The sequence below is a fragment of the Aspergillus piperis genome (genome assembly GCF_003184755.1).
Source record: "Aspergillus piperis CBS 112811 unplaced genomic scaffold BO85scaffold_19, whole genome shotgun sequence".
NCBI lineage: Eukaryota > Fungi > Ascomycota > Eurotiomycetes > Eurotiales > Aspergillaceae > Aspergillus > Aspergillus piperis.
The window spans coordinates 77,770-103,475 of NW_020291609.1; the positions used below are offsets into that span (position 1 = coordinate 77,770).

Here is a 25,706-nt window from a genome sequence, read left to right on the forward strand (position 1 = left end):
ACTAGTAACAACCAGGTCCCATACTGGTAAGAACCAAAAATACGTACGACCTGGCGACCTGGGGACCTGACGACCCAAGTTAGTGCTACGCCAGGCTGGCCGGTAGAGTGTTGGACAAAGAAAAAGTAACTTCAAGGTGACTAATTATTATAGCCTAGATGGTAGTTAGTGCTGGCCGCTAGGACGCCGACCCAGAAAGGGCAGGTCCTCGTTAGCGGAAGAACTGGTATCAAACGTGCTGATTTGTATATCCTCCAACAGGTAAGGTAGCCTAGGCTATGGTACCGATGCATAACTGCATGACTGTGTCTGTCTCCGCTTCATCCACGCGGCCATGCGCGAGATTCTGGCTCGATTGATGACTGACATAGTCACATCTTAGGGTGTGCTTTGTGTTACGTTTCAACCAAAGGATCTGATATTGATAACCCTCCTCATCTTCACATGTATATACTGCTATCGAATTGTTTCCAAATTATAAGTCCGCACTGGGACGGCTGTGCTCGAACGAAATCTACCGATGATGCGACCTCTTCCGCCGCCAAATCCCACGAGAACCTAGAAATCTGGGAATCTGAGACCTGTCCAAAGCCCGACTACTATTTTTCACGGTCGCAAAGCCTTTCTCGATGACCTTCTGACCGGCTTGATCACCACGAAGCTCTGTTCCGGCGATAAAAAGTGGTCAGACGAGATCCTGGGTAGAGCGTGATCTGTTGCGCGTGTAGGTAAGCTGTTGCAAGCAATCTAAGATGCGACTACACGAGTAGTCCTTATAAGCTTCAGCCCCAGAGAGGCCCGATAGTGCCTGGGAGATATAGACCAGGGTAGCGTGAGCGTACATGGACACGACGAATTTGAAGTCCCGACGCTCAATATCTGACCAGGAACCAATCGATTCAATGATTCTCAGGTTCTGGGACTTAGCCGACTCGATCAGTGCATAGAGATTAAAACTGGGACGCTGTCGGCGGGGCCAGGTCTGAGGCCAAAGCATGGGTGTTGAGCCTCTTCAGTTGGGTGATGTTATGGATGCGAACGAAGTCAGCCAGCACCGCGTCTGTTTGCTGGTAGGTGGGTCCATCAGAATATTATCAACCCGACTAAACGTCGTCAGTTGTGTCCACGCGGAGATTTCATAAAACTCCTGCAGGAGAAATTGTTCGACCCGATGGTGCGGGTGTTCAAGACCCGGGCGACCGGCCCCAGCCAAGATAACCTCACGGGCTGCCGCCAGATGGATACGCTGCTTCGCCATTTGGGCTTTTAATGAATCGCTGTTGCAGATTAGCCTGACAGAGCCCAATTCAACGAGAACGGCGTGGTTGGAATGGTCCGTGGGGGCCGCAGATCTCCAAGACTCAATTTGGCAGACTAATGCCATTCATCCCATCTGGTGTCAGGGAAGGGGCTCGTCTTGTGCTGGGCAGAACGCCATTGAAAAGCCCGGGGACTTCTTTATACTTCCGATAATCTTTGCTTGCCGATGTTACCGATAATATGATCATCTCCCACGAGCAAACCTTCGGTCCTGTGGTTATTATCACAGCGTTCCAGACAATAGAGCAGGCCATTGAAAAAGCTAGTAACTCAATTCATGGTCTACGGTGCTCGATATTTTTGCAGAATACCGAAGGAGCCCATGGACTGGCCCGGAAATTGAGAAGCGAGACGGTATAGATCAATAGCAACCACGACAGTGACTTGCGCACTCCTTTCGAGGGGATTAAGCAGGGTGAAATTGGGCGCGAAACTGTAGGGAGGCTCTCAATGTGGGCAAAAGTATATTGAATGCGAGGTGTCACATTATCTTCCGATGAATTGGTTCTGGATCTTGTGACCGAAGAGTCACGTGACATGCTCGCCATGTGGTTTGCTCTTTGGCATTATCTATCACAAATCTATCTTAGAAATCAGATTTTGTTATTCAATATGCCTTATAAACAATCTAGAAAAATTGGCTTGCTACAACCTACTATGTTTTATTACGACTATTCGTCTATTTACCGCAATTAGTTAGGAACTTCATCAGGACTCTTTGCATCATATGAGTCGGTCGTCAAATATATATATTCTCCCGTCTTTTGAAACCACTCAATTGGAGAGCAAAAGTAATTCATAACTACATATGCTATTTAATCAAAATGGTCCTTGAGTTTTTTGAAGGCGACAGTAGGCAAAATGTGGGCATCGCATATATGGATAACTGGTGTATTGCGTGATTCTGGTTTTCTTTCACTTTAATTGTATTTTTCTGATCCTGCTCTCGTTTTCTCTTTTACCTTCGCAAGTGCCCAAACCAGTGCATGCAAACTGAACAAACAGCACACCGAATGCCCCAGAAAGAAGAACGGCATCCCCGTTTCCGGACCATCCGGGGCAACTCCGCGGCCAAGGGGGAGAAACCTACTGCAATGAGCTGATCTTGCAGCTTGAACCATCGAGCCAAGCCGAAGACGGTGCAATAACAATCCCCAGATTGTCCCCTCTTCTCCGCCCAGGTAGTCTTGACGAGCATGGCAGGATGATCCCAGCCACTTTAGGGAATGAGGCGTGGGGGTGCCAAGCCGGCGCTGGGGAAAGATGGCCAGCAACAACCTGGGATACCCTCCGATATTTCCCCGGATGCAGTCAACCCCGTCCGGGGTTAAAAGGACGGTGAGAGGAAGGAATGCTTGACTCACCCACCACAAATCATCACCATGATCGGGTCGTCCCATGCTGTGGTGGCCCTGGGCCTCTTCACATTATACGGTCGTTCTGCAGCGGCTCCCGCAGTTGGGGCTTCAAATTCACAGGGTATGTCATGCGCGTCGTGAGGGATGCGACAACGCCGCATCTTCAATCAGAGTGCAAGCTGATTTTATAGCGATCGTTGCGAATGGCACTGATTTCGCGTTGAACGGCGACAATGTCTCATATCGGTTCCATGTTAACAGCACCACCGGAGACTTGATCTCTGATCACTTCGGTGGTGTCGTCACAGGCACAATCCCATTGCCAGTGGAACCCGCTGTCAATGGTTGGGTTGGCATGCCTGGTCGAATCCGTCGGGAGTTCCCCGACCAAGGCCGTGGTGATTTTCGCATTCCCGCCGTTCGTATCCGGGAATCGGCAGGTTATACTATTAGCGATCTTCAATATGTGTCGCACGAGGTGATTGCGGGTAAGAATGCTTTGCCTGGCCTGCCTGCCACATTTGGAGATGCACAAGACGCTACGACTTTGGTAGTCCACCTCTATGACAACTATAGCTCCGTCGCCGCCGACTTGTCATACTCCATATTTCCAAAATATGATGCCATCGTGAGGAGTGTCAATGTGACTAACCAGGGCCCGGGTAATATCACCATCGAGGCCCTTGCAAGCATAAGCATCGATTTCCCTTACGAAGACCTTGACTTGGTCAGCCTCCGTGGTGACTGGGCCAGAGAGGCCAATGTTCAGAGAAGCAAAGTGCAGTATGGCATCCAGGGGTAAGTCGCTTATTTTAGAACCGGCAATATGACGTTGCTGACGAGGGATTAGGTTCGGAAGCAGCACTGGATATTCCTCTCACCTTCACAATCCTTTCTTTGCCATTGTAGATCCAGCTACTACCGAGTCGCAAGGCGAGGCATGGGGCTTTAACCTTATCTATACGGGCTCTTTCTCTGCCCAAATAGAGAAAGGATCGCAAGGTTTCACCCGGGCACTGTTGGGCTTCAACCCAGATCAATTGTCATGGAACCTTGGTCCTGGCGAGACCCTAACCTCCCCGGAGTGTGTTGCAGTATACTCGGACCAAGGACTCGGCTCAGTGTCTCGCAAATTCCACCGACTATATCGAAACCACCTCATGAAGAGCAAGTTCGCCACTTCCGACCGTCCCGTTCTCCTGAATAGCTGGGAAGGAGTTTATTTTGACTATAACCAAAGCAGCATTGAGACTCTGGCCGAAGAGTCCGCTGCCCTGGGTGTCCACCTCTTTGTCATGGACGACGGCTGGTTTGGTGACAAGTACCCTCGCGTGTCCGATGATGCCGGGCTGGGAGACTGGATGCCCAACCCAGCGCGCTTCCCCGACGGGTTGACCCCAGTCGTGCAAGACATTACGAATATGACCGTCAATGGAACAGACTCCACAAAGCTTCGTTTTGGTATTTGGGTGGAGCCCGAGATGGTCAACCCCAATTCCACTCTCTACCACGAACATCCGGACTGGGCGCTTCATGCTGGGCCTTACCCCCGTACCGAGCGTCGGAATCAGCTCGTTCTGAACCTGGCGCTTCCGGCTGTGCAGGATTTCATTATAGACTTCATGACCAACCTCTTGCAAACTCCAGGCATCTCTTATGTCAAATGGGACAACAACCGGGGAATACACGAGACTCCGTCCCCGTCCACTGACCACCAGTACATGCTAGGGCTCTACCGGGTGTTCGACACGCTGACCACCCGCTTCCCGGATGTACTGTGGGAAGGATGTGCCTCAGGCGGCGGCCGCTTTGATGCCGGTGTGCTGCAGTATTTCCCCCAGATTTGGGCTTCTGACAACACCGACGCGATCGACCGAATCACCATTCAATTCGGTACCTCACTTGCCTACCCGCCATCGGCAATGGGGGCCCACCTTTCCGCGGTTCCTAATGCACAAACAGGCCGCACTGTGCCTATTACTTTCCGCGCTCACGTTGCTATGATGGGTGGCTCTTTCGGCTTGGAGCTCGACCCAGCCACGGTGGAAGGTGACGCCATAGTCCCCGAGCTCCTTGCGCTGGCGGAGAAAGTGAACCCTATCGTCTTGAACGGCGATCTGTACCGGTTACGCCTGCCTCAAGACTCCCAGTGGCCTGCCGCACTTTTCGTGTCCGAGGATGGCGCCCAAGCTGTTCTGTTTTACTTCCAGGTCCAGCCAAATGTCAACCATGCCGTGCCGTGGGTTCGGCTACAGGGGTTGGACCCTGAGGCGCAATATACTGTTGATGGTGACCAGACTTACTCCGGTGCAACGCTGATGAATATGGGGTTGCAGTATAGCTTTGATACGGAGTATGGTAGCAAGGTAGTTTTTCTGGAGCGGCAATAATCAGAGCAATGATCATCATATACATACTCTCTGTTCCTAGCCAGTTCGGCCCAAAAGCAATCAAACTAAATCTTCCCGGTATTATGTACATATGTGAAGACATGCTAAGGATAGAGTACAGTGATAAATTTCAAGTGCGCGTGTCCTGCGGTCAGCAAAGACTGTCTTGGCTGACGTCGTAGCCCTTGCCTTAAGTAGCCGCCTGCAGGATATTCAGGGAAATACCGAACTAGCAGAGCTTGAAAAGGTGACGGAGCTGATCACAAAATGCTTGAAAAATTGTCTGGCGGCATGTGCAGGATGTAGCCACTTACCAATATGGTAAGGCGTTGTCGATGTGTTTGAGTGGTTAGCCGTCAGCTCCAACCATTCTTTGCAGGATCCCTTACACTGGACGTTTGTCCATCTAAGTTGATTGGGATGTGAACCATAATCCGATGATGCATGCCACTTTGCGACGATTCCAGATATGACCGCGACACAAGCTGGGGATGCCTTATCGGAGTCACCTAGTTGATGAAACGCAATCAATATTCAGTTAACCAATTAGCCTGCAGAGGAGACTTTCTCCCTAATCTTCACAAATTGGTTGTACTACCCCTGCATTCCGGCTGCTGGCGGCGCAGACCGCAAGGCCATCAACAGCATCATTGGCTGAAACCTTGTCTATCAGTGGGCTGCACCACCCAATGAGATAATGATACCTTCGACCTATCGTTCCAATCTGGCTCTCTACATGAGAAGCTTATCTTGTGTAACTTGATCGCGCGGCACCCAGTTCTTCTCAGGATACAGCTGCGCCCGCATTTATTATGTCCCTGGCCAAATGACACCTTCATTTGTCTGGAGAAAGCCTTTCTGGTACGGCAGGCTGCAAGAGGTTGTCCGGTACGCAGCCGGCCCATCAGATCGCATCTCAAGGCCGTAGGAATACGGTCTTCATTACACTCTGACAGTTTTGGAATCGAGCACAGAAACCTAGTTATGATAACCTTTCAGCATACATACTGTACTTCTTCGACTTTATGAAGCAGCTTTATTCATCCTCAAATTTTCAACTCACAGACACACCCTTAAGATGACAGGTATGAATGCGCAGAAACAATGTCCACTCTCACTGTCCAAATAAGCACAAAAGCTTCCAAAGGCCTGGTATTATACATTCAAATTTCCGCTTTGTTTGATCTTGATGAAAGCATCCTCCATTGCTTCATGTGCGGTGGGAAGCAAATATCCATATTCAGACAGCTTCCTTTCAAGCTTGCCAACATCAAGACTTGTGTTGCACCGTGGAGCCATAAGAACCTTTCTCTGCTCTTCTTCTGTGAAATTCTTCCATTGAAGTTCAGGCCATATATGCTTCTTAAGCAGATCCATGACCTCATTGTGGGTGAACGACCCAGGATTGGTCTAATCCGTTACATTAAATTAGACATGAACCTAATTTCCATCGAAAGGACTCACAAAGTTGTATATTCCTGTTTCATTATGCCTTGCGAGCAAGATCATGGCAGGAATCAGGCTGGGCAAAATGCTCCCTGACTAGATCGTTGTCAGTACTAACTGAGGTAAGGGTGGCTCTGACTTACATTCGGGACGTTTATTAACTTCTTGTACGAAGCAAGTTTGGTAATCATATTTTTAGGGTGCAAGTCTGCGCCAATAGGGTTGCGGATACGGAGGATCAACACATTGGAGTAGTGCCTCAAAACCTACCAAGGGGATCAGCTGCATTAGTTCCTCAAAATGGCAGGATGCTGCAAGCATACTCTTTCAGATAAGACCTTCGTGTTAGAATAGAAGCTTCCCGTAAAGTTTGGCTCATCCTCCTCGGTATAGCCCGGACCGCCCCATGCGTGGTCCTCATTGTAATCGTAGATGCATCCCGACCCCAAATGGGTGAGATGCACGTCGTGGATTAAGCAACAGTCAGCCAGGTTCACCGCACCGAGTATGTTGGAACGGATCGTTTCCTCTCTATGTGATTCGCACCAATCCACGTTGGGATCACCGCGTTTGCCTGCGGCATTGATGACATGAGACGGTCTTACTCTAGCAAGCTCACTGCGTGCCACCAAATGAGAAAGTGAAGAGCGATTCAAAATTGGTCAAAAGGGCAGACCTTAGAACCTCTTCTCGGTTTTCTATTCGTGCTTGGGAGACAACCAGCTCATCACTCCCTCCTCTTATGGCATCCTGAATTTGGCCAGAAACCCAACCGTTGCCTTTGGACGTCAGACGGTATGTGGACGAGAAGAACGAGGACAACACTTACCAAATAGAAGAAATCTAGTGGGTGCTTGACCTTCCATAGTGTAAACCCTTTCGGGAGATCTTTATATCAAACAGAGTGTCCTTTAACTTATAGCAGCGGTGACAGTTGTGTTCTCTACTCAGTTATGTAGATCTCTTTCCCATGGAGGGACGTACTCGACAGTAACGCACAATGCTTATATAGATGATGCCGAGCTTTGGGTTCGCCATACTATCTATAATAGCCCAATTTCAAATGGGGGGAAATTCCGGTGTCGTCACGCCGCATTATGCTTCCGTCGTGCATATCCTGACTTGTCATATAGTTTAATAAATCTAGATTCCTGCAACTGAAACTGGATTAGTGTACGTCACCAGAACTCGCGTCTTTTCACCCTCTGAGACAGACATTGGCTCGTGATATATGGCACACGCTACAGAATAGTTCATGAATGCATCGGAAACCAGTAAATTAAAGTTCACCTTCCAACTGTTCAAGGCAGTAGGGGAAGTAATGATGTCAAAGTCTCATATTGGGATGATAAATGACGTCTTGGGAAAGCTCCTCCCCTTTTTAATAGGCTAGATGATGTCCTTTGCAAGGCGGATGCATGCATTGAGTTACAGATAACCTGAAGTAACGAGTTATCACAGGGTACGTGGATGTCACACCGCTGCAGGAAGCGTAGTTATTCGAATTGATGAAGCTCACCGTGGCAATAACACGGTCCTAGCATATATACCTACCCTGTGACCTCCTAATCTATGAGTGTACTACAATTGAAATTAGTCATATTATAAGCATCAAAGAGAACGTTCCATCCCCAGAGCCATATTTCACCATGACTATCACTACAATCACTCCTATGACCAAAGGTCACAGAGACCGGCCAGGTTGTGACGTGAAGAATATCCTAATTACTGGAGGAGCAGGATTCATTGGATCTTGGATGTGTCATCACCTTGTTCATCAATATGGAGAACAGTACAGCGTTGTCTGCCTTGATAAGCTGAGCAATGTGTCTAGCTTGAACAATCTGATGTCGGTTCTGGATAGACCCAACTTCCACTTTGTCCAAGGCAATCTCCATGACAAGGAACACCTGATCAAGATTATGGACGAGTACAACATTGATAGCGTCATACACTTTGCGGCAGAGTCCAGTGTTCAGAAGTCATTTAGCGATCCTGCTGCTTTCGTGGACATGAATGTATGTGCGACGTTCCGGTTACTGGAAGCAATGAAGGCCCATGGAAAGATTATAAGGTATTCCCTTCAGTAGTAGTACTCATCTCCAGCTGATGTGGTATAGGTTTGTACATGCCTCGACTGATGAGGTGTATGGGGAAACATGGGGGGTCAGTGTGGACGAAGACACGCGTATGAACCCTACCAATCCTTATGCCGCTAGCAAAGCTGCAGCCGAAATGTTCGTCATGGCCTATCGGAAGAGCTTTGGTATTCCCGGCATGATTCTACGGTGTAATAATATTTATGGACCCTGTCAATACCCCGAGAGTAAGGCTAGTTGCCCCATTCCTCTTCATCAATACTAACCTTTTCTTTCAGAGCTCATCCCCAAATTTGCTTTGCTTGCCAGGGACGGCCAGAAGTTGACAATCCAAGGCAACGGCAGCCGCACTAGGCATTTCGTTCACGTCGCTGATGTAATTGCTGCATATGATATGGTTCTTCACGAGGGCGTTCCCGGGGGTGTTTATAATGTCAGCTCATCAGACGAAGTATCAGTGCGTGATGTTGCGATTGGAGTTTTGAGAGAATGTGGACATGACACAAGGGGAGAACTTGATAATCTCATTGTTTCGATGCCGGATAGGCCATACAACGACAATGACTATGTTGTCAAGGGTGACAGGCTCAAGGAACTCGGATGGTCTCAGAGCGTCTGCTTCAAGGAAGGACTAGCCGATACGGTCCAGTGGTATCGGGAGAATGGGGACAATTGGTGGAAGGAGACACTCGGCAATCAGATCAGCGTGTGACATTAGCCTCCGAGGAGCAGTGATAATGAAGGTATACTCTCTTTTGGAAAATGAAGTGTCAGGTCGAATATTACCACGCAAGTTAGACTTGAATGAATGAGCGCGGTAGCTAGGGTTTCCAACCACTGTGATGTGGGCACTTTTGCGTAATGTAAAATTTAAACATTCATCATAATATCCTCGTCCATCTCTGATGAGGTCGCCTGTTTCTATAGACTTTTGAAAGAACTAGGGACTATTTATCCCCCTGTTCCCCAGCGGATTCATGTCTTGTCGATAGCTTCTTTAACATCATAGCCAGTCATGAGGGTCGTGATGCTGTTATGGATCCCCCGCCTCCATCCCTCTATCACCTGGGACAGCGTTGTAATGAGAAGGACTTGAGATATTCAGAGCCCAATTTGCCTTCGATTGGGGAATTGTACGCTCAGCATTTCAGATTCTATGCTCAAATAATCATAGATTAATATCAAACACTGGCTATGTAGTGGGCGATATTAATGGCGTGTCCTAAAATAAAGGGAAGGCGTAAGCACATCTTGGTGATCGACGCCACACACTTGAAAGCTATTCTGTGAGTTCCTCTACCTCTAGGTCCCACAAAAGGCGAATGTGTGTCTCACTGGCCATTGCACAATACATCGTGGAATATGTCCCCTGCTTGGAGTTCGATCACTTTCACTGGGTCTTACCAACGCGCATCGGATCAGACGCTTCACTGAGACTGGAAGCCCGCGATTGAGCTTTAGCACGTACAATCTTGCATCAGCTCTCGTATAATAGCCATTCTATTCCCGCGGGGCGTATACCGGTTGGCGAGAGATGGGCCTCTTTCGAGGACAGAATACCTACTGTAAGATGTTTTCGACTCATCCGAGCTATGAAGGTGGTAGTACTGAATTACCATGCCCAGCGGGGCACTGATAATAGAGCTTAACGCAGTGGGTCTTACTCGGGATTTGGTATCGAAGGAACGTGTACTAGAGTCGTTGATGAGGAGAGGAGGTGTGTGGAGAAGAGCAGGTCGCATTACTATGTTGACTGAGTGAGACCGACGTGCAACGCTATGCTTGAGACTATTGGAAACTAATGTTAAAGCGTGACATCCATTCTTCTCAGCTCTGTGTGTGGTTTTGAGGATTCGGGTTAACCCGATCGCTGGTTTTCAGCTGATCGGCGTGCGGCGATCTCAGCCGCAGTCCAAATCACTCACTGAACCCTGATTCAGCTCCCACTACTGCAGTCCCTAGATGGTCCCTCCCTGTTTGTTGATCTATTTTCTTTCCTCCTATTACTGCGGAGCCAGCAGAGTAAGCTCGGGCCGGAAGTCAATCGCAGGGTTTTTTTATGTAACCATTATTGTGATTCCCAGATCTGCAGGGCTGCCTGGTTCATGACCACGAGCGTTTTCCCTGAATCAGTTGCCAAGCTCGCCTTAGCCCAGCCTGTGTAACTGAATAACACTGAAATACTTTTTCGAATAAATTATTTTCGGCTATTTCTCAATCCGGGAACCTACTGGTATCTTTTCACCAGTTCGCCATGGTTGACAGTATCCTGTATCTCGCTTGATTCCGGCGTTCTCAGACTGCATTAAACCTCACTTTATTATTTTTGTACTCGCGATGGTGAATGATTGCCTTGAAATACGAATGTGTTGTGTCTTGGCATGTGTCATCATAATTTCAGCTTTGCTGGAATCATTGCGAAAGATCCGAGGGAACAGATGAGTTCAGAGAGCAAAATATATTACTGTGTCATTTACTTTGCCTCTGCTTAAGTGCACTAGATGGGGTTGGTTAGAAATAGCATCAATAGTGTAATTTCGCATAAGTGAAGTGGCAAGAGGTTGCCACCTGACGCTCTAGGAGCTGTTCGAACTATCGATTCGACGTTGCTTTTTCCACACCCTTAGGTATTCCAAATATGAAACTGTTTGATTCCTTTCCTCGCTCCAAATGAGATGAGATATTAATCAGGCACCATGTCTCCTTAAGCCCTCAAAATTCAACACCGCGCAGCATCTATTTTGATCCAATCTCGACATTTCTCTACTCAACTCGACCCGGAAACCCGAACACATCCATCTAATCATCCATCATGAAGCTGACCTCTACTGTCACCGCCAGCTTGCTCGTCTTCGCCAATGCCGCAAGCGCTGGCCAATGTGTAGCTGGCTTGAATTACTGCGGAAGTACTTTGGTCGATGGCGGTGAGAAGCCCAGAAACAGTCCCTTGGTCAGCACAGTAAGCTGATGTATGGCAGGATACCATGACATTATACAACAAACTCTCCGAAACTCTGGTGAAATCGTTCTTTCGAACTCGCCGGGCGTCTGGTGGGGCACTTACTGGAAATGCAATCCTGGCGGCTCAATCACCTATCTCGGAGGTTGTGCCGGTGGTTGTATCGATGCCGGAGCTGGCAAAAGTGACATCTGCAACCATGACGCGTCCGATTGGCTATAAATTGCATCTAGTGAAGGGCACTGCTTTGCTTGGACCTAGTGAGGTCGAAACATGCCGTTTTACATCTAAGCCAGCTCTCAATACAATGGCTCGTCGATGTCCTGTTTATAAATCAAGCATTCGTGGCTTGGTTTCAATCAGCCCTTGGCAGATAATAGACCACATGGGAGCTAAACAAAGGAGAACTCGCGCGCTCGTATAAGTAAGGGCGAGCTTTGGAGACCCTGACCTTGATCAATTTCTCGTCATCCTGGATACCGTCTTGCAGTCGTTAGGTCGCACCAAGCCATCAGAAAAGGACCTGATTCCAACGCTATAAATTCTATTGAACCCCTGTCATAACACCATTATTTAGGTACGTAAATGTGTCACATTCCTGTATAGATCTCATCCATATCACCTGAATTAGGCCGTCTTTGTATCTAATTAGATGTTGCTTTTCCTCTAATATAAAAAGATCATTCACAAACGCATCATGGCTTATCGGTAATCCTTGTATAACACACATCAAATCAATGCAGCTTTATGACTCTTGTCAGTTGACTGCCTGCGGAAAGCGCCATGCGTTTTAAATTGGTGAATATTTACATATCGAAGTGTATTCGAGAAAGCTTTCGACATGGCTAGCAGAATTCATATCCAAGTGAGATGTCCAGTGAGTAAGTGAGATGCCCAGTGAGTAGAAGGCTAGATACGGGATGACTAGCGGGTGGGTTAGTGAGTCTCTGTCATTTGCATACGATATTCCAGAGAAAGAGAATAGAAATTAACACAAGATAAATGGAGTACATCACCAAATCGCCGGAAGTCCATTGAATACATACTGGGCACTATGATTTCAGTGATGTTTGTTCTTATGAGCTATGCAGACATTGAGGCCCGAGAGTAACAACTCCGAGCTGGATCTCCGAATATCCTCACGAGTAGTCCTCACATTTACCTCGATCGACACATTAGTACTAATGGTGGCAACCGAAGACATCCCCGAATTCCCGATCAGAGAGGAGGGTCGGCTGGATCCGACGGGATTAAGCCCGGGTGGGAATAGATGCGCCGAGATCCTCATTATGTAGCCTTGCTAGTTGTCTTCTTCGGGGTTTGCAAGTCTGAATACGGGGTATTCATGGCCAAGTCATACGTGCAGTATGGAGTAGCCTACTGGTATTTGCATTACCTTCTGCAGCTGTTGGAAGATACGGGAATGGGTATCTGCAGTTATGGGACGCTGGCCACCAAAGGGTTCACCAATCTTTCTATATCATCCTAATGGGCTATGTATCCCATATTACATAATAACTGGTCCTGCATTATGCTTCGCCACGCGCGTCTTCAGCCCTTTTTTTTTTTTTTTTTTTTTTTTTTGATCAATCACAGTCCACGGACTGAAGTATAAAGTGTGAAAGAGTAAATCAGGTGGCTATTGCTTAACTGGTCCTGAGGCATGGTTACACAGGTTTTGCTTGTTCAATGCATTGTGCTGCCCATCTCGATAGTGCCGAAATCTAGAGGGTAGTTGCAGAGCTTCGTGCATTTCAGCTCTTGTGCTTCCCCACACCGAGATCCAACAGACCTCACATAGCTACGTCATATTTCATGAGCCACGATGGACATGAAGATGTATAAATAAGAGCCCATCTCCCCTCAACCTACGTAGAAAATAGCGCAGTTCCTATCGCCTATCCAATCCATCCTGCCTCCTACCTCGAGAACAACAAGGCTGTCGGTTTTAAACCGGAAGGTTTACCATGAAGTTGATTGGCACTATCACTACCGCCGCCCTGGCCTTCGCGGCCGCTGGGAGCGCTGCCGTCTGCACGCCTGGCTTGAATTATTGTACACGCGTTCTGACGGACGTCAGTAAGTGGCGCCCCTCAAGGTATCCTAATTCCTGGGGACGATACTTATATCTTGAGTTTCATAGGCGGTAGTAATTTCGAAGCTATACAACGAGAGCTGCAGCGCACGGACAACGTTTGGCTTTCCAATGCTCCCGGCCTCTGGGGCGGTCTAATCTTTCATTGCAACAATGACAAGTCCATCACTGAAGTCGAGAGATGTCCCGGTGGGTGTGTTAATGCTGGAGCGGGGCAAAGTGACTACTGCAGCTCCCAGACCAGAATCTGGGGTTAGATCGCCGGTATCTACTAGCGAGTTTCATACAGGATGTATGAAGACGAAAGTAGACACATTTATTGCGTGAGGAAGTACTGGGCCGTGTGGTGTATCTAGGGTTTAAGAATGAATCATCAGCAGAGATATACTTTTCGTGAAAATGGTCATTACTTCTGTTTGGTGGTCGGGAATCTTATGTCGTTAGATCATTCTCCACATATTCAGAAACTACCGTAGCTAAGAGCCTCGTTCCTATGAGGACATGTATGTCAGATCTGAGTCTTTCAAAAGCCTGTGCCAGTAGTTTTGACAAACTTCGTGACTGGAATTTAGATTTACATATTCTCCTACTATGTTTTTCCAAGTAGACGATGCTAGGGACAAAGGCGCCGTTGAGATAGATCATTAGGACTTCCCTTTTTACAGTCGAGTACTGAATTACATGACGATCAACATATTATTCAGATATAAATATGATCAGGAATGAGATCGTGCATTTGGTACTAACGTGTGTCTCGGAATATTTTGTGGCATGAGGACTACCTACTGTGCAGCAACCGCCAGAGAGCGTGTCAACAGCGAATCAACGTTTTGACCATTCTTTCATGATATCACGAGAGGTTTGTTAACCACTGTATGTAGCCCTTCTGCCAGATAGTACATACAGCTCACAAGGCGGTAATGGAATGCAGAAATCCAATGTAAGCATTCCTACGTGGTTGGACTGTTGCTAATCAAGGGCTGGCACGGAATGTGTAATTTTACTTGAATACTAAGATAAGGATCAAATCGCAGTGGCCCATCCATAAGATTCGCTAACTTGCTCGCTGGGTGCGGATCTGTGGTCTACTTTATGTAATCTGCCAGCATCTTCAATGTCCTCTTGGAGCTGCTGGAAGATACGAAAAGGGCTGTCCGCCGCTACGGAGCCATGGTAACCAGGAGCTGCAGCAACCTTTCTATATCAACACGATAGCCTATGCCTACTACATAACCCATTAGGAGGTTGGTCCATAGTATCGAGCGTCCAAATAGTTTGCTGTGTGTCCGTCTGTTGACCCCTCATCACGATCTGTTTTTCCGTGGCCCACAAAAAGCAATTTGAAACCTCATGGACTAGTGATTTAGGCCACCGTGTTCATCACCTTACGAGGTAGCTTCACATTGAGCGACTACCCTTCTAAGCCTAGTCTGACAAAGTTTGGACCACGCAGCTTGGGCCGACCCCACTCCAGTCTCTTCAGGTTGGCAAAGAACGCTAGTTCACAATCCCAAGGATTTGCAAACAAGAGTGAACTTGGCCTCCGGTAGCCTTCGGCCAGACCATGACAGAGGCGTTCAAGATATACTATACCTGACTGACACCGCATATACTAAAGCTGCAATGCTCCCCTACAATTGGAGCCAACTTGCATTCATCATACCGCCTGCATCGGGGTCTGCCTGCATGAAGCTAATGTTGTGGGGTGGTGAGTGTGATGGTGAACGATTCATGCATACTGGTGCGGAGATAGTTGCGATAAATCTTCATACTCTGAACGGACCTGCTCGGGATGATTCTAGGATCCGAGATCACCCCCTCTTCCCCCCCCCCAAATTATGCAACTAGGAAACGCGGGAGCGCCTCGGTGTGACACAGATGGATTTCAAGAATAGGCGAAGTGGACCAGGAAATGAAGCCGTTCGTCCGGCGCAATATCGACCATGTGCCCGAGGGTCATATGTGCATGCAGGGGCGTATCCACATGTACTAGGATCTTCGGGTCACATTCCTGTCTGGGAGAGATAGGATATCGCGATTATGGCTAATTAGTTTGCCCTTCCAGTAAGGGCCAGCTACAGTAGCGTTAATTGAAAATACAGTAAGTGGTTTATTCTTCATCTAAAGGGCTAATTCACTATCCTGTCATTCTTTGACACAGGACAGGGTCCTATCTGTTATAAAAGACAAGAGACCAGACGGGTAATGACCACAATTGGGATTGCGCCATTATTTCTCAATTGCTTGTTCATAGGACCTACTTGAGCGGACGGGTACATCGGACTAGTGAATCAAGGGCAGCCGATTGACTCCTTAGTTTGCAGTTTCGCCGCCTGCTCCGCCAATCATGCAAAGAAATTTTTCGCGCACCCTAGATCAATAAGCAATGACTCGGTCGATCAGAAGATTTTTTTCAGCCGGAATGCTTTAGTTGGCTCTGTTCGTGGGATTCCTTGTTAATGCCATTTCTATCACACAATCTTTCAATGGTTTTTACGCCATGCAGATTATGCATCCAAATGCCTCATACCCACCGCAGTGACCATTGTACTACGACAGAGCCCATTCAGTCAACCCTCCTAGAGCCCTGCAAGGCAGCTTGTATGTACTAACCGTTCGTAACGATGTGAACATTGTGTTACATATGTCAAATATGCGGCAACATCACACCATAGCGAAATCTGTCTTCATACGTCATTCCCCATACACCGCACTCAGGGCGGTAAATGTAACGGTACTAAACCACATATTTATCATTTCAGACTACTGAGATATGATCCCGTAGATTTGGTAAACAAGCTCCCATATCTATTACAGTTAGGTTGTTCAACAGCAACATGCGAGTATTAGTGTACCGGCAGTGTTGCATTGCTTTCAACTCCATGTAAGACGCCAAGACGATAGAGTGAAGACTGTGGAACAGCATGATATTTCTTATTGGACAACACCAGTTGGCCTCTCTAGGCCTTCAGCTGCTCAGCTGAATAGCTCTCATGATCTTCGATCATCGGGCTTTGTTGAAAGCCCTCCTCGCTTATCACTCACAGCGTTCCATAAAGCAGTACCTATTGATATTTCTTTTGCTGTTTGCTGAGGGCATAAATATGGAGCGCGCACCTCAACAATTTGCACTTCATTCAGCATAGCATTCAATCTTCCCTCAGTTGCAGAATCGAATAGGTCCACGTTGGATACAACCAAGCTTCTCAAAGTTTCAGCACGAGACCAACCATCATGAAGGTCACCGCGACCATCGCTGCCGTTGCCCTGGCATTCGCAGCTTCCACGAGGGCTGCCACGTGCACCCCGGGCTTGGACTACTGTTCAAATGTATTGTTGGATGTCGGTGAGGTTGCCCTTCGATAACTTACTGGTCTATTGGGTAAAACTAATCTTTCTTCCAATCAAGATCCCAGCAACCGTAATGCTATCTCGCAGACCTTACAAAGCAGCGGAGGTGGCGCCTATGCCAACGACCAATCTTCATGGAAGAGCCTTATATTCCATTGCAACAATGATCATTCCCTCACTTGGCGGAAATGTGATGAATATGAAGAGTGTGCCAATCAAGGCTCTGGCAAGAATGATATCTGTGTATTTGACGCCATCTTTTGAAGCTCTTAGAGATGTGGATGGAAGGCATGCCAGGGGCATACCATTTGGCCCAGGACTGGTGAACTATGGGCATACAAGGAAGACTGGTGGATTATGCCTCGATTAAGCAAACATATAAGGCGAGCAACTGATAGTCTCTTCGTTGTTACATAACCTACAACAAACCTCGGGTGAAGGTCCATATTTGCTATGACTGAGTCACTCTATGGGTGTAGACAATGAGTACCAGTATCGTGATAGCTACGCCGGTATGGTCGCCCCCAATAATCCCGTAGACATATTCCCATAAGGGAAATGATTGCTCAAAATATAAAATGGAAAGAATGCAGAGGTTGGGCGGCACTCGTCTGTGTCAACGTATCATATGCTGCTGTCGTGTAATCCGCTACTTCCGAGCATCAACCAGCCGATACGGATGACACGATCGAAAGATAGCACAGGTGTCTCAGCCGCCACACACGGAGGACTGTTAACCGCAAAATATGGCGAATCATGCGGTCGCACATCGGGGGTGTCCTCTCATCAAACCTGAAGACATACAGTAAGAAGCGTGATTTAGATATTACAGCACTCAGTAGCCGAATGCACGATGACTTCTGGAACCATTCACCCCTGTTCAGCTACTTGAACGACGCCTAATTACGTTGTCCCCTTTATCCCCTACAGTTGGCCTGCTTGCTGGCTGGCTGGGAATTAGTTCGCGGCGCCACATCGACCGGCTTCATTTGAAATTGATATGCCCGGGTACGTGGGCCGGGGATAGACCGGCAGCTAATACGCATCAACTCACCAGGTAGTGGTACTAAGAGGCAGCAATTCGCAGAAGCGACCGCTGATTTCAATTTCCCTTGCGTCTTTAAATGCCATGCCCCACACCGCAGCGACCTCATGCCAAGAGCGTCCCAGCTGGTGAAATACTTATGTAAATAGATAGTAGCCATCCATGGTTTGCGTCGGTCATTTTTGCTACTGCTTCTAGAGCGGTGATATTTTAGATTGTGTCGAGGCAGTGAACCCACCGGACTTAAAACTCCTAGGCCATCCAGTAACATAGTTTCCCGCCCACGCCGGCAACCCGCCTGGATCGGCCGCCCATGCAGTTGGTACAAAGGACATCATTTTCCGGTATAATGTATCTCCTCAATGGGGTAACTATTGCTTCAAAAGCGTATCTCCTTATACCTTCAGTAATAAGGTCTTCATGAGAACTCTTTTCAAGCTTTCGATTATTAATTCCTACTACTAACTACAGTATCAGAAAATATTATGTAATTCCATCACAATCGACATGTTCCACATTCGAGGGGAATATATATACTTTACTATATTCTTTACTCCCTGTCAGGTAGAACATAATTTGCCTGTCATCGGATATAAACTTATAGGTTCACTCAAGTCCTCCCCCTGGATTTGTTCTTGGAAACTATAGAAGTCGAATCCACTACGCTTTAATTATTGGAACTATTGCTATTCAAATATTTATACGGGTAGTATCTAGGAAACTTGCTGCTACGTCACCTAACCACTTTGTCTTTCCCATCCAAGACACACAAAAACCGGTTTAAAGCCAGTCTATTGTCTGGCTCTCACCACAATCAGCAGTCCCGTAACTCGGAAAAAGCAGTTATATACTTCATAGACCGGCGAATGAGGCCACAATGTCTATGCTTTTACAAAATTAAGTTGTATTAATCGAACCTAATACTGTGCTTACTTCGTGGACCAGCTTAGTGCATACTACTGGGGCCAATTTAGTACCGATCACAGTATTTATCTGGGTTCTGAGGTTGGACTGTAAGTCTGATAGACGAATCACTGCATGTAGTGTTTCCATTAAGCTACCATCTACTCAAGCAGAGCGTATGCTTCGTACATTCATGTTTTACCCAACTCACTAATTAAAACAGCATGGCATTGGTGATTTCTCTTGGGTTTATTCCACTTCATCTGCTTACATCCCTGATCTGGATATAACACTTTTATTGTCGCTATAGCCTGCCTACATCTTATCGAGTCTTCGAGGAGAGAAAGCTTTGATTGTCTCTCTCATATAGTCCTTCATTAACTCCTTGAAATTTTCGTGGAGGTAGCCATACCATGTACGTCTGCTAATAAGGGGTTTGTTGTGGAACAATAGATCGTGGCAGTTGCGAACCCGGGAGTTAGTAAGTGTTCACGTTGTGCTCCATCTTCTGCGATTGGCCGCCCCGCTCGGCAACCGCAAATTACTTTAAGACGGCCGCTTCGCCTCGCTTGATTTCAACTTAATATACCTCTGGCACGTGGATGGGCTATAGGACGGCAAGACACTTTCCATCACTAGCGCTACTACTAGCAGTACTTAGACCTACCGTCGGACGCGACCGCCAACTGTATTTCTCCTAGGACATGCGACGCTACTTCCTAGCAGCAGGTGTATCCACGGTGTGAAGATCATATAAAGCTAGCTGTTTATCCCCGAACAGTCCTTATCACCCCTGATCCATTGGATAGTACCCTGCTCGTTCCATTCATTTGTCACTCTTCGCACTATTGACTCAGCATGGTGAGATTTCTCATGCATTCGGTTATTTCTTCATGGCTGCTGGTAGTGGTTAGCGGGAGCAACGCCCAGGCCCTAGCTCCCACTAATGATATCTTATTCCCGTCGACACCGACAACCCAAAACCCCCTGCAATATGCCGGCGGAAATAGCCCTTACTTCGCTGGTACGAAACCTTTTCCTCGCATTCTGTGGCCATATTGATCCTTATTTGTATTCATAGGCCCTAATGTCTTCGGTATCGACAGTAGGGTTCCAGATAAATGCTCGGTCCAGCAAGCGGCTTATGTCGTGAGGCACGGCAGCCGGTAAGTGCTCCCCGACGTACTGCGCCCAGGCGTTTGAGCGCTAAGCTTGAACTGCAGCTTCCCAGATTCTGGCTCTTATGAATCATGGGTTGGTATCAAGGAGAAGGTCTGTTATTTCTGTCACAGTAATGTGTCAGGGCACTGCTATTCATGCTAACCTCCGATACTAGATCCAAGCTGCCGTCAATAGCACCGGCTTTGAGGCCCGCGGATCACTGGCCTTCATCCCAGAATGGACTCCAGTTTTGACCAATCCAAGCCTGCAAATGTCTCAAGAGTCAATGACAGGATGGAAGGAGGTACCTGTCTAATCACGAGCATCAACATGGTATGATCACTAATTGTGTAGGCGACTGATCTGGGCTACCAGCTGCGGGCCCGATGTAAGACCGTAGCCCTATGCTGATTTTCATTAGTCGCTAATGGCATGACAGATCCCCACTTCTACGAAGATGGAACTCCATTCTATGCATGGGCAAATGCTTACCAGTATCCTCTAAACGAGTCTAGAGTCGTTCAGACCGCTCGTGCCTTCGTCAATGGGTATCTCTACGAGTATGCCGACACGTACGGCACTGTGGTCAGTGTGAACTCAACCGGCTCAGTCAGCGCTATCGGCAACTCTCTAGGACCCTCCGATATGTGTCCTGCATTTTCATCAATTTCCAGCGGAGGAAACAATGTTACCGATTGTAAGTCTGGGGGAACTCTATCCATGCGACCGGGCTAACTCCGTGACAGTCGACGCTACCTGGACTCCCAAAGCGCTCGAACGCATCAACTCCCTCGTCAGTGGTAATCTCACCTTCGACGAGAGCGATATACTCTTCTTCCCCTATATGTGCGGCTACGAAAGTCAGATAACCGGACGTCTGAGCTACTGGTGCGGAGTGTTCACCGAGGATGAGCTACGCAATTACGCTTATTCGCAGGATTTGAGCTACTACTACAAAGTCGGGCCCGGTTCCGTCGGCCCATCCAAGGTGCTATTCTTACCTTTCCTCAACAGCCTGATGGACCTCTTAAGCAAGGGTCCGGGTCAGGTTGGAACCAATGCGGATGATAGTAACTTCACCGTTCCCAACCTGATCATGGCCTTCTTGAATGACAATCAGATCGCGGAAATGACCGCTGCCATGGGCATCTTCGATGACGAGCCCTCCCTACCCATCGACCAGCTCCCCGCCCACCATCTCTATAATATTGCCAATTGGATCACTATGCGGGGCACTGTTGCCTTTGAAGTGTTGAGTTGCGAGGTGGAGTCTAGACGCCGAATGAACGACAAAACATATATCCGCGTACTATTCAACGACGCCGTCTACCCCATCGCCCACTGCCAAAATGGACCAGGCCGTAGTTGCCTGTTGTCTGATTATATCTCCCTTCTCGGGGAAAAGACCAAGGCTGCAGGGAGCTTCGACGGATATTGCAATGTGACGGTGGCAGATGCTCCTAACCCGGTGGCGGGCGCCAGCTTCTTCACTGACCTGAGCCTCGACTTTTTGACCTTTGTCAAACCGTGATTGTGCCACTGCAACTACATTGTGGTTCTAGAGTGTATGCATTATTTTTTTCATCTACAGATGTTGGAAATTCGGAAAGTACATACGAAGGTCTACTTCAATCGTGGTCCGTGTTTGGGGTCTCCTGTCAAACATGGCACAACCCGACCGTGGAGAATTTACCCGTGAATACCCGGCTGTACATGCCTCACCTCCATCTTATAAAGCATAATTACATAGTGCATTTCTATCTTCATGAGTATTAGCTCTCTACTATGTAGGTCGACATCAAATACCAATTTTGCCTGCTTCGTGATCCTCACGTCACCGAGAGCAGCGACCAGATTCGGTATCAGACCAAACCTTTGTTTCGTACGATGGCGCATAGTCAGGTGAAAACGGGCACGCAGGATAGTCCGTGGCCGCTTGCTGTGTGCTAATGCTAATTGATGTGCGTGCAGTCGACTGACGATCGGAGAAAATGCTAGCAGATTCTGCCCGGAAAGATGAGGTACTCCGTACGCTGCTTGTCTCCTCATCCCGCTGATCGCGTGTGTTCGCATTGACATTAGTCGCGTTCGTTGTCGGATTCTGATCTCGATGGACTGCTTCAACTTCCGCCTCAAACTCGGCACCGTCCCTACATCGCCATCGAGCAAACAAATCATTCTGAATCCAGATCACTTTTCCCAGTGCACGGATCAGCGCAACCCGGAAGGGGAGTGACATCTTCTCGCACCCCATGACTCCTTCGATGAGCACATCTTGAATATACCCGAGACACGCGCCGATGTGTATGTATTCCACATCAAAGGAGATCATGCGGTCTTTCCCCGTATGCATACGCCTAGTTCAGCTGTCAGTTGGCAGATCCAGATCGTCAAACCAGTCCGACGCTTACCCAACTTTGTCGAGGTACGCCCAGAATTCGATCTTGGTCGGATCAGAACATATTCGAGTAATGTACCAGCGGAGGAACATTCGGCGACATTGTATATAGGGGCTTTTGAACTCGGGATACTCGTCAAGATCCTCCTCCGACGTTGTGCTGCGGGTCTTGAATACACGGGCTGTTATATCTGCCTCCAGGAGCTTGGAGTATACGCGATCGACAAGGGTGGGTGCTAGTGCTTTGATGTATTTGGATCCTTTGTTTAGTGCAATAACATCATCTGGTACATTGTGTCAGTGATACAGTCTGAACTGCCTTCGTCGTGGAGACATCTAGACACGATATACGGGACGACTGACCGGCAGTGAAGCCAATAAACTGTTGCAGATAGCGGACGCGAGCTTCAAGGTCTGTATAGAGGGCTTTCCGATCCACATGATGCGGCAGAGCGCCTAAGCCGTTGTAGTCTGCCATGTTGTATACTAAAGCAGTGGATTGGTTCTGGTACATTTCAAGTGGCAACCTAACTTATTGCCACATGGCACTCCATCCGGGCCATACTTATAGCCTGCGTTGAAGAACCCATGCAAGGGCGTCATTCAATCTTTCTGTTGATGGAAAGTGATGCATCCACCGAGGTTGCCGTCCATGCGCATTTAGGGTTCCGAGCTGCCTTGTCCGCGGTCGGGTCCAGCAATGACAAGCGAATCACCAGGTCAGTGGGAACAGGTATCCCCGCTATGTGGCTTCTACTGAAACTTTGCCACCCATAATACTATCATATCGCGTGGGTGACAGATCCAATCGACTAGGAAACTGTTCGACTTATTGCAGAAACTATGAATAGCTGCGGCAGGGAAGTCGCCGAAATCCCTCCTGTCTCGGCCGTATCCAAAAACAATCATCCTTTGACATTCTATGAAACGTCAATCCTTGTGTGTGATCTGTATGCTCTATATTCGCAAGTTCTGATTAGTTTCATTGATCGCGCATTCTGACCCCTCGTTTGTATTGTGACACACCGAATGCGTCCGAATTATTCCCTCGAATCTTCTCTCAGCATGGCGGGCTAGTCCAGGATCCGTGCGACAGATGCGTAGATCCTGCGCGTTGAGTTGGATCCCTGTCATTCGCGTGGCGGAAAACCGTCCACTTGCAGAAACGCTTTCGTCTAAGTGATGCTTCCAATTCTCAAAATAAAGTTTTCTTCCTTGCTGTGAGGAACGACGTGTTCTGAAGTTTCTACCTCATGGCCCCGTGCGGACACGTAAGACCAAGAGGCCATCATTAACAACCAACACAGCCAATGCAGCCATCAGCCTGGTCGTGTTGCCAGGTTACTTGCGATACCTACTCTTCTGACAAGCCCGAATTATCTGCTCCCGTAGCTTTGACATGGCAAGGGGGTAAATTATCTCATGTTGAAGCGATAGTCTGGGTACAAAGTACAACTAAATCATGTTGACGCATCAAACATCTCACGGCTGGAGAAGCTCGCGATATGCTGAACTAATGGCTTTATTTTCCTCTATTGCATGGCCTATGTCTTTGAGTAGTCTCTGTTAGGTTTGACACGAACGGAATTGACAATCCTTTCCTAACTGGCACATCCCTTGCAACCTGGGCCTCGCATATTACAGCTCATTACTCCGTATTAACCTCCACAATCTCAAATCAAATGTGGACATGAGAGATAACTGCTGATCATAGAAATATGCCAGTGATTATCAGCAGTAACTACACACTATGACCAATCCAAAGCAGGAATGGAAGGTTCCATTCTTCTTCGGGTCCTCACAATTCATCAGACATTAGTTTCCACGTTCTTAGGGAGCGGCGCTAGCAGTTAGCTGTCCCATTACACATTATATATAATGATACTGACAATTGAAAGGGATTGCAATGTCTCACTATAAAGTAGCAGTAAGAATCTCAGGCGTTTTTATCTATTTTGTTTTTCTTCCCTTATAATCCTGGACATTCCCTCAGATGATTTTGGATTGACTGGATGGAATGTATGGTTCAATTACAATCCTGGCAGATCTTTTACGCGCCCATCCTACCTGCAGCTGTAGCCTTGCAAACCGCGCGCGCATTGTGGGACTAAAGCGCGGGTCATTCGCAGGGCTGGGGGCCATATCCACCAATGTAGGAACGAAAATGGCATGCTGATCTTAAGTGAACAAGGCTGAATACCGGTGATTCCGTAGGCTTAGATTTTTCTTATTTGCTGCCGACGGTGCTGACTCTTCCAACCATCCCGCTTGTACTTTCTTGCTTGCCATCTCAGCTAACTTCACTCTCTGCGTCAATCTCATAATGAACTCGCCTTCTGCAGATGATGGAGTGACTATTGCTCTCACCCTAACAACGGATTCGTCGACTCTGTCGCTTTCCTCTTCCCACTCTCTTGAGGTGTTTGTCTGCGCCCGCATCATCCATTCCACGTGCCCGGGCCGATCAGTCACCATCACCGCCGACCGGTCGGTGTTTGCAGGTGAGGGTTTAGAAATCGGCGTTTTTGGGCTTGGTGCTGTCTCTAGGCAGGATCCATCGCGAGTCATCGATTTTGGAATTATTAGACCGCGCTATCATGACGACTTTGAAGGGCCAAGCTTGTCTGAAAGAGGGTACCGCCTCCTTACCATCCCAGCTGATGATACGGGCATCGTGGTACCTTATGAAATATCTTTTGATCGGCTATTTGAACATTCTACACTTCGTCCGGAAGATATTACACCCGGGGAAGAGTTCGAGATTAAAGTCAACCATGGTCGATGTGAGGTTCTATGGTGGTGCTGGGGTGATGTAGAAGGAGAACTCAAAGGGAAGAATCTGCACACATGGTCTCAGGGAGGGAATTATTTGTGCTCGCTTGATGACCGACCCAGTGAGAAAGAGATCAGGGAAAAGAACTATATTCTGGGAGGGGATGTGGACAAGTTCAAAGTAGAGGACCAAACAAGACCAATTGCTATCAGGATGATCCCCTAGTTTCGGTAGCATCCAATGCAATCTTCATCGTGAAGCACATACTCAAACACTTACTGGAATGTTCTCTGAATACATCTTCCCTCGTCGGAAGGGATAATGTCGAGGATTTTTGTTTAATCAGAGGGCAGTCGACGGCTAAAATCAACTACAGCGCTGGACAACGAGCGTAGATGGCAGGTGCAA

The 25,706-nt window shown here is 47.8% G+C and overlaps 12 protein-coding genes across 12 annotated transcripts; 9 read left to right on the plus strand and 3 right to left on the minus strand.

The window, feature by feature from the left end:
• Window positions 1-413: 413 nt before the first annotated feature.
• On the minus strand, window positions 414-1,109 carry BO85DRAFT_452295 (uncharacterized protein). The gene has a single exon (XM_025660786.1). It carries the CDS (start codon window positions 995-997, stop codon window positions 686-688), a length of 312 nt encoding a protein of 103 aa, XP_025512259.1. The 5' UTR covers window positions 998-1,109; the 3' UTR covers window positions 414-685.
• Window positions 1,110-1,379: 270 nt separating this feature from the next.
• BO85DRAFT_452296 (uncharacterized protein) lies at window positions 1,380-1,782 on the plus strand. Its single transcript, XM_025660787.1, has one exon. The coding sequence runs from the start codon at window positions 1,501-1,503 to the stop codon at window positions 1,678-1,680; it is 180 nt and encodes a 59-aa protein (XP_025512260.1). The 5' UTR covers window positions 1,380-1,500; the 3' UTR covers window positions 1,681-1,782.
• Window positions 1,783-2,586: 804 nt separating this feature from the next.
• On the plus strand, window positions 2,587-5,227 carry BO85DRAFT_452297 (alpha-galactosidase). The gene is made up of 3 exons (XM_025660788.1): window positions 2,587-2,799; window positions 2,870-3,476; window positions 3,529-5,227. The coding sequence occupies exons 1-3, from the start codon at window positions 2,703-2,705 to the stop codon at window positions 5,066-5,068; spliced, it is 2,244 nt and encodes a 747-aa protein (XP_025512261.1). The 5' UTR covers window positions 2,587-2,702; the 3' UTR covers window positions 5,069-5,227.
• Window positions 5,228-6,049: 822 nt separating this feature from the next.
• Window positions 6,050-7,380, minus strand: BO85DRAFT_471130 (NRS/ER; the record flags this gene model as incomplete). Its single annotated transcript, XM_025662450.1, has 5 exons — window positions 6,050-6,478; window positions 6,533-6,610; window positions 6,658-6,780; window positions 6,838-7,132; window positions 7,340-7,380. 5 exons carry the CDS (start codon window positions 7,378-7,380, stop codon window positions 6,224-6,226), a joined length of 792 nt encoding a protein of 263 aa, XP_025512262.1. The 3' UTR covers window positions 6,050-6,223.
• A 783-nt stretch (window positions 7,381-8,163) lies between these two features.
• On the plus strand, window positions 8,164-9,325 carry BO85DRAFT_500174 (dTDP-D-glucose 4,6-dehydratase; the record flags this gene model as incomplete). The annotated part of the gene is made up of 3 exons (XM_025664097.1): window positions 8,164-8,588; window positions 8,635-8,840; window positions 8,892-9,325. 3 exons carry the CDS (start codon window positions 8,164-8,166, stop codon window positions 9,323-9,325), a joined length of 1,065 nt encoding a protein of 354 aa, XP_025512263.1.
• Window positions 9,326-11,310: 1,985 nt separating this feature from the next.
• Window positions 11,311-12,264, plus strand: BO85DRAFT_452298 (uncharacterized protein). The gene is made up of 2 exons (XM_025660789.1): window positions 11,311-11,537; window positions 11,592-12,264. The coding sequence occupies exons 1-2, from the start codon at window positions 11,426-11,428 to the stop codon at window positions 11,792-11,794; spliced, it is 315 nt and encodes a 104-aa protein (XP_025512264.1). The 5' UTR covers window positions 11,311-11,425; the 3' UTR covers window positions 11,795-12,264.
• Window positions 12,265-13,456: 1,192 nt separating this feature from the next.
• Window positions 13,457-14,118, plus strand: BO85DRAFT_522761 (uncharacterized protein). Its single transcript, XM_025665291.1, has 2 exons — window positions 13,457-13,651; window positions 13,716-14,118. Exons 1-2 carry the CDS (start codon window positions 13,540-13,542, stop codon window positions 13,922-13,924), a joined length of 321 nt encoding a protein of 106 aa, XP_025512265.1. The 5' UTR covers window positions 13,457-13,539; the 3' UTR covers window positions 13,925-14,118.
• A 1,136-nt stretch (window positions 14,119-15,254) lies between these two features.
• On the plus strand, window positions 15,255-15,603 carry BO85DRAFT_102517 (uncharacterized protein). Its single transcript, XM_025653788.1, has one exon. It carries the CDS (start codon window positions 15,291-15,293, stop codon window positions 15,513-15,515), a length of 225 nt encoding a protein of 74 aa, XP_025512266.1. The 5' UTR covers window positions 15,255-15,290; the 3' UTR covers window positions 15,516-15,603.
• A 954-nt stretch (window positions 15,604-16,557) lies between these two features.
• BO85DRAFT_452301 (uncharacterized protein) lies at window positions 16,558-17,475 on the plus strand. The gene is made up of 2 exons (XM_025660790.1): window positions 16,558-17,013; window positions 17,077-17,475. The coding sequence occupies exons 1-2, from the start codon at window positions 16,902-16,904 to the stop codon at window positions 17,280-17,282; spliced, it is 318 nt and encodes a 105-aa protein (XP_025512267.1). The 5' UTR covers window positions 16,558-16,901; the 3' UTR covers window positions 17,283-17,475.
• A 2,349-nt stretch (window positions 17,476-19,824) lies between these two features.
• Window positions 19,825-21,856, plus strand: BO85DRAFT_403686 (putative histidine acid phosphatase; the record flags this gene model as incomplete). Its single annotated transcript, XM_025657238.1, has 7 exons — window positions 19,825-19,990; window positions 20,048-20,132; window positions 20,190-20,238; window positions 20,303-20,431; window positions 20,482-20,515; window positions 20,567-20,824; window positions 20,874-21,856. The coding sequence occupies 7 exons, from the start codon at window positions 19,825-19,827 to the stop codon at window positions 21,656-21,658; spliced, it is 1,506 nt and encodes a 501-aa protein (XP_025512268.1). The 3' UTR covers window positions 21,659-21,856.
• A 98-nt stretch (window positions 21,857-21,954) lies between these two features.
• BO85DRAFT_500176 (protoglobin family protein) lies at window positions 21,955-23,003 on the minus strand (the record flags this gene model as incomplete). Its single annotated transcript, XM_025664098.1, has 3 exons — window positions 21,955-22,484; window positions 22,539-22,809; window positions 22,889-23,003. 3 exons carry the CDS (start codon window positions 23,001-23,003, stop codon window positions 21,962-21,964), a joined length of 909 nt encoding a protein of 302 aa, XP_025512269.1. The 3' UTR covers window positions 21,955-21,961.
• Window positions 23,004-24,848: 1,845 nt separating this feature from the next.
• BO85DRAFT_403690 (uncharacterized protein) lies at window positions 24,849-25,555 on the plus strand (the record flags this gene model as incomplete). Its single annotated transcript, XM_025657239.1, has 1 exon — window positions 24,849-25,555. One exon carries the CDS (start codon window positions 24,849-24,851, stop codon window positions 25,521-25,523), a length of 675 nt encoding a protein of 224 aa, XP_025512270.1. The 3' UTR covers window positions 25,524-25,555.
• Window positions 25,556-25,706: the final 151 nt, after the last annotated feature.